This window comes from Zonotrichia albicollis, chromosome 2, assembly GCF_047830755.1.
Source record: "Zonotrichia albicollis isolate bZonAlb1 chromosome 2, bZonAlb1.hap1, whole genome shotgun sequence".
In the NCBI taxonomy this organism is placed as follows: domain Eukaryota; kingdom Metazoa; phylum Chordata; class Aves; order Passeriformes; family Passerellidae; genus Zonotrichia; species Zonotrichia albicollis.
In genome coordinates this window covers 69,435,609-69,453,810 of record NC_133820.1, presented here as the reverse complement: position 1 = coordinate 69,453,810, position 18,202 = coordinate 69,435,609, and the positions used below count along the sequence as shown (strand labels likewise).

The 18,202-nt window shown below is 39.9% G+C and overlaps 1 protein-coding gene across 1 annotated transcript in view; it reads right to left on the bottom strand.

The window, feature by feature from the left end:
* The window catches only part of EPSTI1 (epithelial stromal interaction 1), a 50,061-nt gene that overhangs the window by 11,009 nt on the left and 20,850 nt on the right, over positions 1-18,202 (bottom strand). Inside the window, exons 6-8 of the mRNA XM_005487307.4 lie at positions 15,411-15,484; positions 4,225-4,318; positions 938-1,021 (exon numbers count right to left, since the gene is read on the bottom strand). Coding sequence (XP_005487364.2) covers positions 938-1,021; positions 4,225-4,318; positions 15,411-15,484 — 252 coding nt within the window. The remainder of the gene's footprint in view (positions 1-937; positions 1,022-4,224; positions 4,319-15,410; positions 15,485-18,202) is intronic.

Genomic DNA, 18,202 nt, shown 5'->3' with positions numbered 1-18,202 from the left:
AGTTATTAGAATACTGTGAAATGAGGACACATCCCCAACATGTAAAGAAAGATATCAGTGACAGGGAATAAGTAACTTCTCCAGTTCTAGAAGAAACAGTGTATGGAATTTGTTGTGCTAAAATTCTTCCACTGGGAAAGAAGCTTAACATTAATTTGGATGTTAGTAACAGCAGAGGCACAGCAAGTGGCTCAGCACTTGCTCACATATTTTCAAATTATTTGCTAGATTTTCAAGTGCTGCCCTCCCCGTACTTTCACAGTCAAACCCAGAGTCAAGACAGGTAACTTTGCAGAGTGTCATCACCTTTGGTAGATGGACTTTATATGGATATGGTACCCAAATCTATACCAGAGGGACTACACATTTCAGGCAATGCATGATGCATACACAGAATATGGAGTTCAAAGTTGCACTTATGGAATGCCTGCTTTTTAGACAATTCAAAACTCTTTAGTTAGGTAGTCAGAAAGGGCACAGAGAGGCATACTATAATTAACAGGAAATCTGAGCATTTCCACATCCCCATTTGAAAAAGCAGGGCCCATGGCCCTCAATTCTCTAGAAAGAGACAATTCAGAAAGATCATCCTAATTTCCTCAGTAAGGCGACTTATGCCTGCAAGACAATAAGCTGGTTTCCTTACCCTATGAAATCGGTTGCCATGGTCAAAAAGCCCTCTGCACATTATTCAAGTGAAGAGGTGAAAAGGAGCTCATTTTCCAGATGCAAACAGCCTTGAACTCAGAAGATAATTGTCCTGTCCCTGTTCAAATTTTACAGCTTGACTCATCTCTCTCACAATATTTGAAAACAGTGACTGAATCACCTTTGCTAAAGACAAGCTCTGTGCGTAGGCTACAAGTAATCAGTGTATTTAATTGGTTTCACAGCATGCAAAAATGATACAATATGTAAACTGTTAATGTATAATTACCTTTCTCTGTTGTTCTTGCTTCATTTCCTCTAATCTTCTGTTTTCATCCTCTCGAAGAGCTTGCTTATAAGCATGGCTTCTTTTCTATTGTTCAGCAGAAAATAAAAATATATTAGTGTGATGAGAGCAGGGCCAAACTCCCAAACCTTATTCTCAAATTGTTATATGGGTAATTAACAAACACAAATGGTTGAATGATTCCAGTTATTTAAGAAACAGATTAGTCTCAAGACTGGAATTTAAACAAGAAGTGGCCTAGAGCCTCTCAGTCATTCAGTTTGGTAGAATGTCCACCTGTGCATTACACTCAGGTAGTCACAGCAAGTGCTATTCTGTGTCCCAGTGACAACCATAAAGATATCCTGAGCAGTCAGAAAACACAGTCAGGATATATGCTAATGAGATGGGGTATTCTGGGAAGAAAGAAAAGTAATGAAAATATAACCAAGATTAAAAAGCAGAATGGAAGCCTTGTAACAGAGGGAACACAGAACTTTTTTTGTGGAGGTAGGGCAACAGGAGAGATCAAACCTGCTGTTATTTGTGAAGCATCAGGAAAATTGAAAATGTGAACTACACATCATGAATAATGTAATAACTGTGCAATAGGTTTTCATTACAATAACTAGCCCTGGTCTTTCACAAGTTGTAATTGTTTGCAAAAAGCCAATCTACAATTAGGGTCTTAGAGGATCCTTAGGATAGTGTACACTGGAACTTCTACTGTAAAGTCTTTGAGCAGAGATGTAGGGTAGCACACTAAAAAATGAGCCAGTATAATTTAATACAAGAATTGTGCAGTTTGACTTAAGTGAGGGATTTTTTACAGGTCTACAGACTATTTCCAAAATTTGATATATGCATGCAGAACGACACCATTAAAACAACACACACATAATTTGCTAAAAAGACTGAATAGAGAAAGCAATTATTAATAGCTCAATTTTGAGCTGGGAGAAGTTGCTACATGTGTCCAGGGAGACTCATTCTGGGTCCGATATTATTCATTACTCTTTGTAATGGTTTGGAGAATTGTGTGGAGAATATGTTAATCAAGTTGGAAGACAATAAAAATCTACACAGGATTGGTCACACTTTGAAAGACAGGATTAAAATTAATTATGAGCTTGAGTAAATAAGCAGGCCCAAAAAGTCATCAATGACAGAGACACTCAAAAGAAGTCAAATTTGTTCATGGATGTGAAGTAACATTTGGCAAGGATAGTTGAGCTAGGTGTGCTGAATTAACACCACTATCCAAGAAATGATGTGAGGGGAAAAAACCTTGATCTGCATCACATTGTCCCAGACTGTTTTCAGAACAAGTTTTTCAAATTTAAAAAAATCACGTACATGTATGTATATTCCCCCTTTTAGCATGCATTTTAGGCACGTTGTAAGCTTATCACACTTCACTATTTCAAATACATTGTTCCTGAATCTTTTAATTACTTCAGACAAAGGACGTGTTCAAGGTAACATCCAAATTAGAGTCCTAGTTTCCTACTGGCTTAGCACTTTGGTGCTATGCCAAGTTTATTTAGATAAGAACTCATGGGTTACATCCTTTGGATTCCTGGCTCAGAGGCTGTGCCTATGCCTATAGACTGGACCTCATACAAGCTGGTAGGGAAGACTTTGCTAATGGCATTGCTGCATTACGTACAAGTGATTATTTGATTCACAAAGCTACAGAAATGCAGCCACACAAAAGACAAGTCAGCTAGTCAGCTAGTACTAAAGAACAGTACAGATAAATGATGTATTTTATCTGCTAGGACACTAGCAGAGTGAAAGATGAACTATGGGATGTAATTTGACACAACTCTTTGAGAAACCTGTCAAAACATGGAATGAGAAAGCCACACATATGTAGGTGAAACAGAGGGCCAAGGCTAAAAGTAGGACCTGTAGAACTGAAACAGTTCAGTGCTCCTTCAGCCATCCACCCACTTTGGTGTGGATGTGAAGACAGCACACCAAAATGCTGAAATCCAAGTCAGTCATGGGGACATGAGCTCACTCGTCTTCACAGTTCAGTTCTCATATCGTACAAAAGCTGCAGAGCCAGGCCTCCCCTACCAAAGAGCAAACTCCCACTGTTTGAAGTGTTGGATGCTCCAAGAGGGAGGTAGAAGTGGTTTCAAGACATCTTTTGTCCCTTTCCATATCCCTTCATCTTGGTTGTTCACCCAGGACTACCAAATACATTCCAAAAGCCACTCTCCTATGATTGACCTTCTGTCCAACAGTGCTGGGCAGAAATTGGCACTTTCTAGCCACATATCTGCCCACACTTGCTGAAATGTCTTTAGGGTCTTCAGAGATACAAGATATCTGGAAGAATTAAAGGGGAATGGGACCAATTTTCAGTATCAGCTTCCTTTTCCTGAAATGAAAACCAGGAAGAAATACTAGAGGCAAGACAGATGTGCCATATATCCTGTTGGCATCCATTTCTATAAAGGGAGGATTTTTTTTTTCCATTTCTAAGTCATCTGAAGAAATATGGAGGCAAATCTTTCCTTCCTGTTACCCAACAGTTGGTGCTCAAGACTGTATACAACAGAGGGCTGCCCAGGTACTTCTATAATTCTGCTCAGTTGCTTCCAATGTTAATTTCCATCTGCTTGGCTCCCTGTTCTCTGTCCTTCCCCAGTTACAAACCTCAGCACAGGAGAAATACTTGTCTTTTAGGGTTAATACTCCTCACTGAAACTTTCTACATTAGTAGGAAAGCTTGGTTTAGATATGAAGAGACTAATTGTATGTGGAAAAGCCTCTTAGAGCCAATAAGAATAATGAAATTGAAGCAATACTTTATCTATTTCCCAATTACACTGATACTTACCAGACTACTTCAAACTGGGACAAAGACCCCAAGCAGTGTATGGAATCACTTTTAGGATGCAGTGAGAAACAAGCTTCTCTTTCGACTGAATTTTTAATGCAGTAAAGCATTTGCTGACATTAATTTATTGAGATTTCATAAAAGCTTACCACCAGTGGATGGGTACAGGGCATACTTAAGATTCTTATCTAACTTTAGAATATAAATCTGGTTCTCATTTATCAGAAAGAGATCTGTGAGTAGTCCTCTACTATGTGGAATACCCTGCCAGTGTGGAAGAGACAAGGTAGGCAGACTCATTCATTCAGAAAGGCTCCTTGGTACTCACTGAGTTAGGACTCAGCAATTAAGCTCAATTAGGATATTCTAACATTACACTATTGACAGCACCTGGAAAGCAGATAGAAAATACAGCACACGCTATGGTTTTGCTTACCCATGCTGTAGATTCTGGGCCAGGATTAGCAATCTGACAGGAATCACTCTTTGGCAAACCCACGTCCAATCTGTTCAGTAATTCATTGGTTTTGCTATGAAGAAATTCAATCCAAATAGAATTGTTAGTGCCTCCATAAAAATAAACACAGCTTTTTATTCCACCCTTGGAATCTAGCCTAGACATTTTATCATGTGTCTGCTGAAAAACATCACAGGTAGAAAAAAAAAAGGTTATGGAAACAGACAAATGGGACAGAGGATACAGAACACACACTGTGGATAAGACATTTGCTCGGATGATTTTTTAAACAAACAATTATGGTCATTTGCATATTTGGGGTGTACAAGGGCTATGCTTTCCTCATTGTAAAGCTTCTGTACAACAGACTCACATATCACTGGACTTCATGAGGATGCCAACTGCTTCACGGAATTGTTGCAAATCCTTCTACGAGATCTATAAATCTCAGCTAAGTACTTTAAAGATTATTTTCAGGAATTTTCCTTCACAGTTAATACAATGCAGCCTTACAACAGATTACTTTATCAAGCAGAAAGGCTTTCAAGCATTTTGTAACAAGAAAAAAAATGCTTGTCTTTAGTTAATGCACAACATTTTCATTTCTTATTCTGGCAAGGGCAATCTTCTTTTTCCAGCTGCATGCCTAACGAACCCAGTTTCAAAGTAGCATCACATTGCTCACAGTTCTACCAAGTACAATTAAACTAAGTCACAAACAAAAACAAAGGATGGGAGTTTGTGTGCTGTGGTGAGGAATCAGTTTCTTAACCTGCACACCCAGGCACGTATATTGAAATCTTTTCTCACTCAAAGAAACAGAGTTAGAGTAAAGAGGCAATTTTATTTCTGTGTACAGCTTTGGAAAACATGAAAGCACGGAAGTGAGAGCAGAAAAACTGCTTCAATAGATATTGAAAGCAAAGATTTACTCTTCTCACAGGGCACCCAGCTAGCTCTGTGCAGGGGAAGATGCCACTACCAAAGACTTAAAGTTAGAGAAAAAGCATTGGCTGCTGAAGACTGATTTTGATTAACAGATGAAACAGACTACCAAGTGGGTTTTATATTTCACTCCATGATCTAAAACTGTGAGTAAATACTTTATTGGTAAAATGTCCTGCTGGTCAGTGAGGAGTGATATATTGAGAAGTTGGGAAAAGGAACAAGAAACCACAAGCTCTTCTCTGCTACTCTACACAATACAAAACCATGTTACCACTTCAGGTACAAAGTACTTGCTCAAATTCTAGCAAGTCAGGCTTTTAGAGACTCACCACTCCCAGTTCACTCCCTTTCCTCCATTACCTGGGTAGTTAACAGACCTTGGACAATGCACAATAAGGAAAGAACCAGATGAAACACTGTTTTCTCTGATCTACAAAGTACTTGTGCTTAAAGGTTGAACAAATTAATAGTCTTCTTATACAAGTGTTAAGCACTCATTTTTTTTCCATGAAAGATGAGTTATTAAGTGGTAAGATTGCACAAAGTAATTTTGGGAACGTGAAGATTTAAATTGCAGATTTTGTGTTTCTCTACCTATGCTAAAACTGATCAAATAACTATTTATTTCTATACCAGGAAGACTAAGAACTCCTACAAAAAATCTGGAGTATCTTTTAAAAGGTTGAAGCTCTGTGAAAAAATATGGGGCAACTTGGTGCTATCCCTAGTTGCTCTAATTCCTTATTGATGACAAAAGAATTAAATGGAGTATGTGGAATTTCTCATTATTTGCATAAAAATGTGGTGGAGGCCATTGAATTTCGCAGATCAGCAGACTGATAGGTGAAAAGCTTACTCAGTTTTAGTATCAGAAAAGATGATTACAAGAGTGGAAGCAAATAAAGTTCCTCAACAAGACTGTGCATTGCCTTTGAATAGAGAAACACCTGATTTCATCAAATTAGGTAATACATTACTGAAGTGTTCCCTTCACAAGAAAGGAACTCAGATTTCTGAATTTTCTGATGGAAGACAAGTCAGGTCTTATATATGTTAATCTGTTGTGTGTCATCTCTGTGGAAGCCTAGCAATGCACCCAGGGGTGCCAGACAAAGTCTGAATGGTATTTTTCATAATACTAAACCTGCAGTCATAACAATGCAGAGTGTAGCTTAAACCAGGCTCCATGAAAAGAGAGAATTCAGGGAGAGGACTGTTCAATTCGTGTTCTAGAAAGGAAAGTAGTATCTCCAGAAGGAAACCAGTACTCAGACAGCCGGAGCAGCATCTCATTCACTCGTTAAAACTTCAAGGGTTAATCAAAAATGCTAAAAAGTGTTCCTCTAAACTTAGTAACATTAAGGAAAGAATAGCATGAGATGAAGAAATTTACTTGAATACAGCAGAATCCTGATACCCTTCAAACACAGCTAGGCAAAAGGAGATACAAGATTTAGACTAACCAAGAAGGCACCCTCCTAACAGGCTGCTAGCCTGAGGTCTGACTACCCCTAAGCATTGGTCTGAAAAGCAGAGAACCACTGATACTATGGTTAAGCTGGAGTGATCTTATGAGCGTATTTTATCTTGGTAGCCCTGTCTCCCATTACAACATTGGGAAAAATACCTTTTGCTGTGCTAATCAAAACAGCTTCCTCCCATACTGGTGTGCTTAACAGCACCAAGCACTACTCTTAGCATGGCAACTCAGCATCTACAGTTTGGTAACTATTCCTGGAATAGTTTTGACCTGTCCCAAACAGAACTTTTGCAAACAACTCCTGGGTTCTGTCCAGGAATGAATATCAACTGCAGCTCCCAATAGGCATTTTAGATGCTACCACACCATTTTGGGAGGTAAAGAAGTTTTCTAGCAATGGAAGCAGGCACTCTCAGGCCTGTTGGCCTTAGAAATGACAGTGATTGACAGTGTTAAATTTATCAGTACAGATACAGAGGTGGAGGAATGAAGCACAATACTGGATTTGAGGTCTGAATAACTCTTAAGAGCTGTCAGGGGAAAATACTAACTCTGCTGGCAGGGCCATTGAGTAACGTGCTAGAAGGGGCTGGTGAGGACCAGTGGAAGTCCATGGTGCAGATGCTCTCTGTGGGTCCTTGGATATACAGCTTTACATTCCACAGCTACTCTTCAGGCAGAGGCCTTAAAAAAAAAAAAAAAAAATGCTGCTAAGCAAAACCCTTTATTTGATGCTCAACAAGTACGTGTAAGGTGCACAACCATGAATTTGCTAGGTGTTCCACTGAGAAAGGTGTAATTCAAGCAGCCTGCACTCACAAGCTCTTTGTGAGCCCACACGCATTTCTTCCTGTTTGGGACTATTGCCACCTACATTCCCACTAGGGTGAGATGAGGGGATGGTTATGAAAGCCAGAGTGGGCTAAGATTCCTCTGGCCTGTGTAGGAGTTCACATGATTCAACAGGATCACCAGCCCTGACAGCTGAGAAGCACACAACTCCACAATTGACTCCAGAATGCAAATGTGAAAGATCTGAAGGCCCACAATGATCTTGTTGCAAGATCCAAGGCCTAAATTCCTCTGCAGAATAAGGTCTTCAATTTTGTGTGTCTATTGCTTTTAACTACTGTCACATCCACAAGGATAACAAAAGTCTTTAAAACGATTATCTTTAGGGACATGAATAAGAATATGGACTCAGGCGCCAGAATTTTCCTCCATCCAGGAGTTGCACAGCACCACTTGCTAAGCTTTTCATTTGAGACTGTATTCCTCTCAGAACGAAGACAGAAAGAAAATAATTTTTCTGCCTACAAATAAAGTTCTCAGCTTTAAGTCTGTTTTACAGACTAACATTAAAAATGCATTAATTAAAATGGTTTTTGTAATCTTCATTAATTTTCCCCAATGGAACCAGTGGCAGTCAATTCTTTTGCTTTAATTGATGGATATTGAAATGCCAGTATACCAAAAAATATACTGGCTTTTATGCCAGTATATTGGGAAAAAAAAGGCAGCACAATACTTTTTTATGTATCATAAATCTATTTATTTCTCTTGACAATTTGTAAAATATAATGGCCAATTCTTACTACTACTGAAAACAAGACAGCTCATGAACTTCTTGTTTGCTCAAGCTGCAGGATCTCCACCACTACAATTCTGCTCTAATGAACATCCACAATTATGCTAAGAACATTCAAAATAGTAATAAAAAAAAATCAAAATAAAGAACTCCAAAGCAGGTAAATCATCATAGCCATTGCAAAGAGTAGACAACTTGAGTAGCCACTAAGACCACAGAAGAAGCATTTAGTGCTGAATGACTTGGACTCATAAGCTTCCAAAATAATTGCCTGTAAGTGACTCTTCACCATTTTCTTCCAACTCATCTAGAAAACTAAGAAGCAGGCATACTGCATATATAATGCTAGTTTCACACATCTACCCAGAATTTTCATGATAATTTTTAAAAATAGCAGGACTTGCCCTCTCTGAAAAGAAAAACAATCCAACAACAAAAACTCAACCCCAAATTTAATTTAAGACACCTTTCTGCAGCACCAGCAATTATATCTACAACTTCTTCGCACTCCAACATACTTTATTGGCTAAGCATAACAACTTCCTCAACTTTTGCAGAAATTAAGAGCCGTTGCATAACCATGCAAAGGCTTACCCAGAAGAAATGCTGCCCTTCATTTCAGTAAGGTCCATGGTGGCTGTGTTTTCACTGGTGCCCTTGTTCCTTCCCCAGTGAGAGCTCTGCCTTGTGCATTGCCATGTGCATCTTGGTCAGGCGTTTGCTGTGACCCACAAGCTAGGCTGGCTGGTACCAGGGCCACTGGCCTAACAAAACCAAATGTTAAAATAGGAGAAGCTGTCCAACACTTTCTTGGTTGGAAGATGGAGAAAGAGAAAGTCCCTCCAAAGGGAGGTGTAGTTGGGACTTTTGCTACTGAAAATAATTTGGTAAAGTGGGAATGAAGCTGGGGGCCAATAATAGTGTTTGTGACAATAATCCCACCAAAGACACATGGCTTTTGCTAGCACACAGTTACATATGCTTCCTCTTACATCCCCTCCTCCTTCCAGAGGTGTACCACAGCCAGTTTACTCAGTTTAAATAAATTCAGAAGGTTACAAGCAACTGTCCTGCTTCCCATAGCTGGACCATGATAAGGGACAAGGTAGTAAAAACATTTCTGTTTGTCAGCAAAAAACATGCCTTAACTCCACAGGGATCATGGTTCTCCTGTACCTCGATTCTTATCCTGAGCTGCAGGACAGAGTCCACTTTTTGGGTAAGAATAATAAGCAAACATCAGCCATGTCCAAAATTGCCAGTGTGAACTAATGTTCATTTCTGGAGTGTGTGTAGGTGGGGGACTCACCTTTTGTTGGAGGCTACATGGTAAAAAATTATATGAAGTTGTTAACACATCAAATTCATGTATGATGTTGATGGCTCTTCTGCAATGTCCTTTACTATGAAGAAAGGCCATTCTCTAGATATTTAGTCCACCTGTTTTCCAACAGAAATCCTCTCAGTAGCCACATACCAAGCTTAATACAGTATTCACAGACTTCACTGGCAGTAATGCAAGATCATAGTACAGATGACTTGGACAAACCTAATGATAGTTATCAAACACTGCTGTCTTTGGCTAGGAGGATTTCTTGTCTGCAAGCTCTTGAGCATCTGTTCCTGAGTTTGAGGATAAGAACAAAAAAGTGGCACTAGTTCATCTTAGGTAGAAGGCTTCAAGAAAGTATAAAAATAGGTTGTTTAAAGAAAAATAAAAAGCAACTTTCTCAGCAAAATTATTTTCATCATTTTCTACCCACACTCAAAACTAATCTATCCTCTCAACCCACCTGCTTTTTTTGTTTCCCTGACTGGATGAAATAACACAGCTTGGCTGTTCGTTCCTCCCACCAAGTCATCCAGTATTCCTGGATGTTATTTTAGATGTAAGCTTAGTTTATTATCTGAAGTAATAAGCATAAATCCAGTTTTAAGGAAAATGCAGTTTCGTATAAGTCTATTGCATTCCATTCTGTGTGCTCCATCTGCATGTGCAATCTGCTTCTATATTTTCAGCCAGCTTGCATGGGCAGATTAATGCGCACAATTAGAAGGCAACCTCACAGGCGTTCAATAAACTGCTTTCATTATTACACTCAAGAGAGCCCCTTTGGATGTCTATAAAAGCCTAGTTTTCTGCCTGTTAGCTAAATAATTGACAACGCTTAAAATAATCAGGAGCAAATGAACAAAACGAAGACAATTGTGGCAAAAAGAAGCAAACAAAGGATTCTCAAGGCTGCAAATGCTTTTTGTGCAAGCCCTCTTTCATTCTCTTTAGCAACCTGTATTAAAAGTCTGGTCAGGTTTACACTTGCACTTCTGTGGGGAAAATTTGTTGCCAGCCTGCTGTTTGAACCACACATCATAGGGGACTGAAAACTGGCAAGGACACTAGCATTTATCCTGAAAAATTGATAAATAAATAAAAATTCTGTTTTGATTCAGGTTTTATTCTCCTGCATTTTATGACTTTTGAGAAAGCTGCTTTGGCAGGCCAGTGTATATCAGCTTGGTTTGGTGAACCTCCTGCATTGTGTTTGGAATATGCACTCAGAGACACTCTGGCAAATTCTGTTCCCAGTTCCAAATTCTGAGCAGAATATATTGAGTGCGCACATGTACCCAAGTGCAGCTGTGCCAGGAATTTTTACAGGAATACAACCTTCACAAAAACAGAGGCATGAATATGTAGCAAAGCAGTATTAGAAAATAATCCTATTTTTTAGACTACTTTTTCCATTACATAAATAGGTAGACGGCTATTAGAAAAACAGTGTAGATGGCTATTAGAAAAACAGTGGACTCCATCCAACACTACAATTTCTGGGAAGTTGAATACAAATATAATAAAAGCATCTAACTAGAGATCTGGGCCAAAACAGCATGGTAAGACACCCTACAGCTCAGACACAGATCCACACAGCCTGCACAGCAAGCCTCTGAAACAGCCAGTCATTACATATCCATCCTCATTACTGTTTAAATGACAAATGTTGTGTACTAACTAAAGAGGGAATGTCCTGAAAAATTTTGTTCCTTGTGTCCTTTAGGAAAGATGTGCACTTAGTTGTTCCCTCCCATGGATTAGTAATTGCAAAGTATGGACTACATGAGCCCCCATTACCTTCTAATGCACTCTGACTGAAACACAATCAGGCCAATAATGCAAAACGCATCCAGGATACCCTGACTCAGAAGGAAGAAGTCCATTTTACATGTAAGTAGTTTCTGATAAAAAGTCAACACATACTCCCCATTTTTTAAATCTGGTATCTGCAGGGACAGAATCACAGCAACACTGTCACCAACAAATCTCTAATGTGCTCTTCTTCTGTACAGTAATCATGCTATGCAGCAACAACTCCACCCCAAAGTCTGCTCCTGTGTGCTCTTAAGGCTTTTAATACATAGCTATTTCAGGAGACACCTTGTGAGTTTTTTCTGTTTTAGTCACTGAACAAAGACTGAGTCCACCGGGGTCAGAGGAGGGCTGATCCCAAAATTGTGAGGCTTGCAGACTTTTTCATGGCAGTCTGCATGCCTGTCTAGACTACATTCTCACAAGACACAAACACATATTCAAGCAACTGTGGTAACAGATACAGCTGACTTTCAAGGACCTGTTGCACACAAAGAAGCTATTAAGGCTTTCAAGAGATGGGAAATAACTATATTCTGTAAGCAGCACAAAAGGTTACAGACAATCTTTCTTTTTAGCACTCAATTCATGTTAGACCCTTTGAAAGGGGATTTTAGTGGGAAGTTCTTGTTTTTATTGGTGACAGACATTTAATCAGAAAAATGAAATTCTGGGCAGCATCATACTTTATTGTCAGAGCATGTTAATGACACGAGAATCTTAAGTGCCTTTCCTTATCAAATAGAAGCGGCACTTCATGCAGGAGAGGTACTGATTGGGTTGTACCCCTTGGAGGCTGATACAGCTGGAGGCGGTGATCAATTTTAAAAGGTTTCCCACTTAATGAGACTGCTGGTAGGCATTGATCTCCTCGGGAAAATTGTGATGTTGCAGCTACAGATCTTACTGAGGACAGACTAACAAGGGAGCTTATCTTTTGAAATGGCTCTATAGGCCAGGACTTTGCAGAGGTCACTGCTTTATATGCAGCACATGACCTTCCTTCCCTCCATTCCCAGCAAGCAGAGGAGATCAAAATACCCTAGCAGAGACAGTGAGGAAAGGGGCAAAACCTCATATTTGTTCTCTTTGCCTCTAGACGAAGGGCCTTAGAGGAGGGAAGTAATGAGTCACTCATTTTTGCATGGCAGGCAAAAGCACATCTCTAAATACCAAGCACTTCTATGTGAACATGTCACTAATAACCAGCAGTACTTCAATGTAGTTACTTCACAAAATCTGAAATGTCACACAGCTTTCGATTACTTTTGGATGCTGGGCTCCTCAATGCCAACATCTCTTAGCAATGCATGCTCAACAACCTCCAGCGGTACACCCTCCTCTTCCCGTGCCCACCAGAGAATTCCTTTAGGCCCAGGAAGGCAGTAGTGTCAGTGTGTCTGCAGAGGAATACATTCTGCACAGCCAGCTCAGTGTCCAGCTGAGGTTGAGCCCTGGGAGTCCTAGGCAAAGGGCCATGAACTGCCAACCCTTTGCAAAAACAGAGCCTGGGGACCTGCCACTTTGCCAGGGGAATGGACAGTGGGAAAAACAACAGGAACCAACAACTCCTAGGCTCCCCTGTGTTCAGCCTCTGAGGGGATAAAAGCCCAGGGGTTCCTTTGTTTAGGGTGCCTCCTTCGAAGCACCAGCTCAAGCTGCTATTTTATTATTTAGATATTGCACCATGATTAAATTATTTAAGTATCTGGATGTCTAAGAGTCTGCAGTGGGAAAACTGGGGTTGAACTGGTAGGGAAACCTGGTTTGAATGTGATGTGATGTGATGGTGTGAGTGTGGGGAGTGTGGTTGCAAAGGGGCCTCAGTACCAGCTCAGGTGAAGTGACTAACAGAATGTCCCCTGGAGGGTCTGACAGGAAAGGTTTCTTAACACTGCAGCATGCAAGGGCTTTGCTTTACCAAAATTGCATTCACTGGAGGTATGTTTTCAGCTCACTTCCTCCAGGTGAAGGATCCACAGGGCCCTCCTGGTGCACGTTCAATACATAGTACACACAAATATTGTTCTGACAGTTCAACTCAAGCAATGGAGCTTGAGGCACTGTAGTGATGAGCCCATCTTCACTTTCAGTCGCATTAGAGATGACACCTGAATGCTCACAAGGCTTTCCTTAATCAGTGGGCAGAATGGCTGCCATGAAGCGCCCAGGCAGCCAGAGCTCCTGCATCACCTGGGGACTACCTGGCTGCCCACACAGAACATTTGGGTTGGACAAGACCTCTGCAATCATCAAGTGCAGCCATTAATGCAGCACTGCCAAGTCCACCACTCAACCATTTCCCTAAGCAACCATTCCCTGAGTAGATGTTTTTAAATACCACCAGGGATGGTGACTCAACCACTTCCCTGGGCTGCCTGTTCTGATGCTTGGCCACCCTTTTGGTGAAGGAATTTTTCACTGGCGGCCATTTTCTGTTTTCCTATGTTTCAGAGGGTTTGGGCCTGCTTTTGCAAAACCAAATTTACTTTTAATGGAAAAGAGCACTCAACAGCAGAATTCATTTCACTCTAAGCAAAAAAAGCTACAGACAGGGAAGGGGAAGGAAGGGAAGAAATATGTATTATTTGTAACTCAATATGCCTCAAGATAAAAAATCAGATTAAATGGGAAGACAAGAACCCTGACAATCCCCTGAGGAAAAGCAAGACCCATAACTGAGGACCTTGCACTGCAAAGATCTGATGTGTCTGCTGTTGATTTAGGCTCAAAGAGAATCAAAGGGTCTAGTCTGTCAGAAACAGGCAGACATCTAAAGTTGTGCAGTCTTCAGAACTCCTGAGGAATCAAGGTGTGTGTGTAAGCATCCACACCAGAACAAACAGCAAGCCAAACAGCAATATCTAGAGACAAATACTGGCAACATATTAAGGGAAAGAGCTATGCCTAAAGCCAAAGGAAAAATACAAGAAAAGCTGGAGTCAGTGACAAAGCACTAAAATGTCTGTACCTCAGAGAACAGAGTCTGGGCAAATGATGAAGGAACTGAAGCCACTAGCCTGGGACAGAAGTGACTTCTTCAAAGGTCACAGAGGAGGAAAAAGCAATCAATCAGGCTAAGAATACAGGTGAGTAATTTCAGAAGCCAAAGATAAAAAGGGTAAAGGTGACTAAACAGCATTGTGTGTTAATTATGTGATAGAATCAGTTTGGATCAGTTAAAAACAAATAAATGGGGTGGAGTGAATGGGCAAGGCAGGAACTTCACTGCCAGTGGAATTAATTATATCAGGACTAGGCAGTATCTAAATCTGATATTAAAGAGGTATTCTTGGGAAATAGGTCTTTACAACTTATCTCCACATTTAAGCAGGACTGTGCTAAATAGAGGAAGTCCTCATTATTTACATGTGGGATAAACCTCTTTACTAATCAACAAAATAAATGGGTGGAGATGTAATTTGGATATTGTTTTCATAATTAGTCTTGGATTGAATGATTGCATATTGATTCAGTTAGAGAACAATTTTATAATTCACAATTTTCATTTCAAAGTGTATGTTTTAGGAAGCTAAGAGAGAAGTAAAGAACAAAATTTCTGATAGAATAAGGTGTAGAGGAGGCTTGATTATTTCACAGAATCATAAAATCACTGAGGTTACTGGATGTCATCTTTGTCCTACCCTCTGCTCAAATGGGGCCACCTTGAGACAGCTGCCCAGAACTTTTGAATATGTTCAAAGATGGAGAATCCACAACCTGCCTGGGTAACCTGTGCTCATGTTCAGCCACTCTCAGAGTACAAAAAGTGTTCAGTAGGAAGCTCCCGTGGTCCAGTTTGTGCCCATTTTCTTGAAATGGCAAGTTTCAAGTCAAAAATTGAAAAAAATAGCAACAGAAGCCAAATCCTTCCTGAGCCCCAAACCAGGGAAAAAATGCAAACAAATAAGATAATATTAAATAATAATTAAAAACCCAAACAAACAAAACAAAAGGACAAGTAGATAAGGAATTTTAGGTAATAGGTTTCAAATTTTACTTACTACTTTTGATCTTCAAGAAACATCTCTCTTCTTTGCATTTCTTCTTGTCTTTTTTTAACTTCAAGTCTCTCTGCCTAGAGCATTAAAACAAGGAAAAAATACTCGAGGTTTCCAAAAAAGCAAAACCAAACATCAATTATTTCAATTCCAATATTTCGATATTTTTGTTTTTAAAATATCTGTAGCAGTTGGGTACAGAAGTGACCCAATCTTAAATTTAAAGGTATTTACTCATGAACAAACATCTCCTAGCCAAGAGACCTGTTTAAATAAGAAAATGACATGGTGCTCCTAGTACCCATCTACCCAAAGGGCCTTGTGAGCTTTCAGAGCCATCATGTCACAGTCCTGCTGGGGGATATCTCAGGGTGCAGCTGATGCAATCTTGGTCCTCACAAGAAGGCAGAAGACCTAAACCACTGCACCAAAGCAGATGATAGTCCTGTGGCATTGACAGTGCAGCGATATGAACGCATGTAACTCACAGAGGTGACCTGCCAGGAGAGTTAGGTACTGGCCAGCTGAATACATGCTAAGACAAATGAAAGTGGGAGACATTTGTACTTAACCAGCATTCTTCTGCCTCAGATACCATATCTGGTGCAAGAGCCAACCAAATCCTTAACACGTAAAATTCCTCCATAAATCTGGACACTGCACAAATTATCAAGTCCCTCAATATAAAATTGCACATAATTTCAAGTGGAAGTATCATCTAAGCTGCACAAATCCCAAATTCAAGTAGAATAATGCAGTAAAATAAAGCAAAACTAAAGAACTTGCTGCAACAGCAACAACATGCAATTCAAACTAAATTCCAATAGAAGGAATGGAAAAGAGGCTGGAAAGGAGGCCAGCCAAATTTTTGTTTTGGCTCACAGGATGCAGTTAGGTCCAGTGGGAAGAGCAGTTAAAAGGCAGTTCAGTGTATGAAAAGCACAAATTAGAAGTTCCAGCCTGAGATTTCATCCTGCTGTATTTTGAACTCCCACACTGAAGTTGGTGGAGGGATGCTGCAGTAAGAGCTCCCAAGAAATGATCACAACAACTCTCATGTGAAGCAAAATACATTCTTGGACTGTCACTCTGCTCACTGCCCACCCTCAAAAGGAAAAAAGGTAGTTGCTCAGTAACCCAGCAACCGGGCATTGCTCTGAACAAAGTGCCCTGGAAATTTCAGACAATACCTTGCAGAGATGGGAAGGGGGGTGTAGGTGAAAATGGCCCCTGTGGCCAGAGCCCCAAATCAGGGAGAGAATAGTGCCTGAGCACAGGTACTATTGGGAGAACAAGGAGAGAACAAGGAAGGGGAAACATCTAAGTGGGTAAGGGGTGTTAAGAACAGGGCTGAAATCCTCAGTTCCATAATCTTCTTTCTGTCCTGCAATAAAAAGCATTTCAGAAAAATTACAATTCTGCTGGCAGTTACTCAATCACTTTGCCTTTGGCAATTTCAGGATGCATATTTTTTAATTGGATAAAGAATGACTGTCTGAAAGAGATTTGCAAAACAAGTGCAAATTCCTCTTTTGCATGCACAGGATTAAGAAAAAAAATCCTTTCAGACGTCTGCAGATAGGAAAAGAGCCACTATGTTGTGTAATGATAAAAACTGCTGGAAGGCAAAAGACTTAGAAGCTGTAATTTGGAAAAAGGCACTGAGAAATAAACAAAAGGAGGAAGGGGAATCTCTTAACAAGATGTCCTGTTCACTCATTTGACATGCAGAGACAGTGATAGAATGTATGACATATTGATGCAATTGAAATAATTTAAACAAACTGTAGTGAGGAACATCACTACACAGTATGGATGATTTTAGTGTTCAGAGGATATATTGTTTGCTCCTAACCTAGACACAGATGATGTGTTAGGCAAAAAACCTCCCACTCGTTTGCGAGAAAAGAAAGGAAAGAGGCAGAAAAGAAATCTTATTGCTTGTGTTATTGTCAAAGCTGATGCTGATACCCTTGAGACACCAGCCATAGCACCCAGGCTTTTCCCCAGGCTATTTACTGCCCAATACCACAAGCTGACGCCTTCACTCTCAAAAAGCATTGGATGTGGGATCCACCATCATATTGCAAGGCTCCTGAAAGTTCAAAAAGAGAAATTCAAAAAGTTACAAAAAAATCCAAATCTCAGAGGACTTGTTGTGGTCTAGCTCCTAGCTAGTGACACGTAGAGAACAGCGATATTAACTTTGATAAATACAAACCTTCAGTACCAACCCTGTCTCCCACTAGATGAAAAAATAAAGGAATATCCTACAGCTATTCTACCACCAGAATGGTACTTGAAGAAAACTCCAGCATCTTGAAATTACACACTTGTGGCTGGTGTGACTATTTTTTACTCTGGAAGTTTACCCTAGGACACCTGCTTAGGGATGCATGCAAGTGACAGGCGACAGGACGGGCACATTCTCCAACTAATGACAATCTATCAAGAGACATTGCCAAAGCACTCCACATTTGGCACCATGTTCAAAAAGCCAAGAGTGGAACAGCTGTGATATTGAAGGTAAACACATTGAAAAATATTAGCAGAAGGTCTGTAAAGTGCCTGGTTTTAACAAATTCCTGAAAAAAGGCCACTCATGCTGATTAAGACAGTCAAATTAAAGAGCACATGATATGATAAAGAATAAAACAAAATTACAGCTTATCCTAAATAAGACAGTTTCTGAAGATGGCAGGACTATTTACTGCATAATGTAAGAGAAAAAAACATTGCCTTCAGTATAATCATACTGAGACTTATAATTTCAAATTGTTTGAATCTTCTAATAA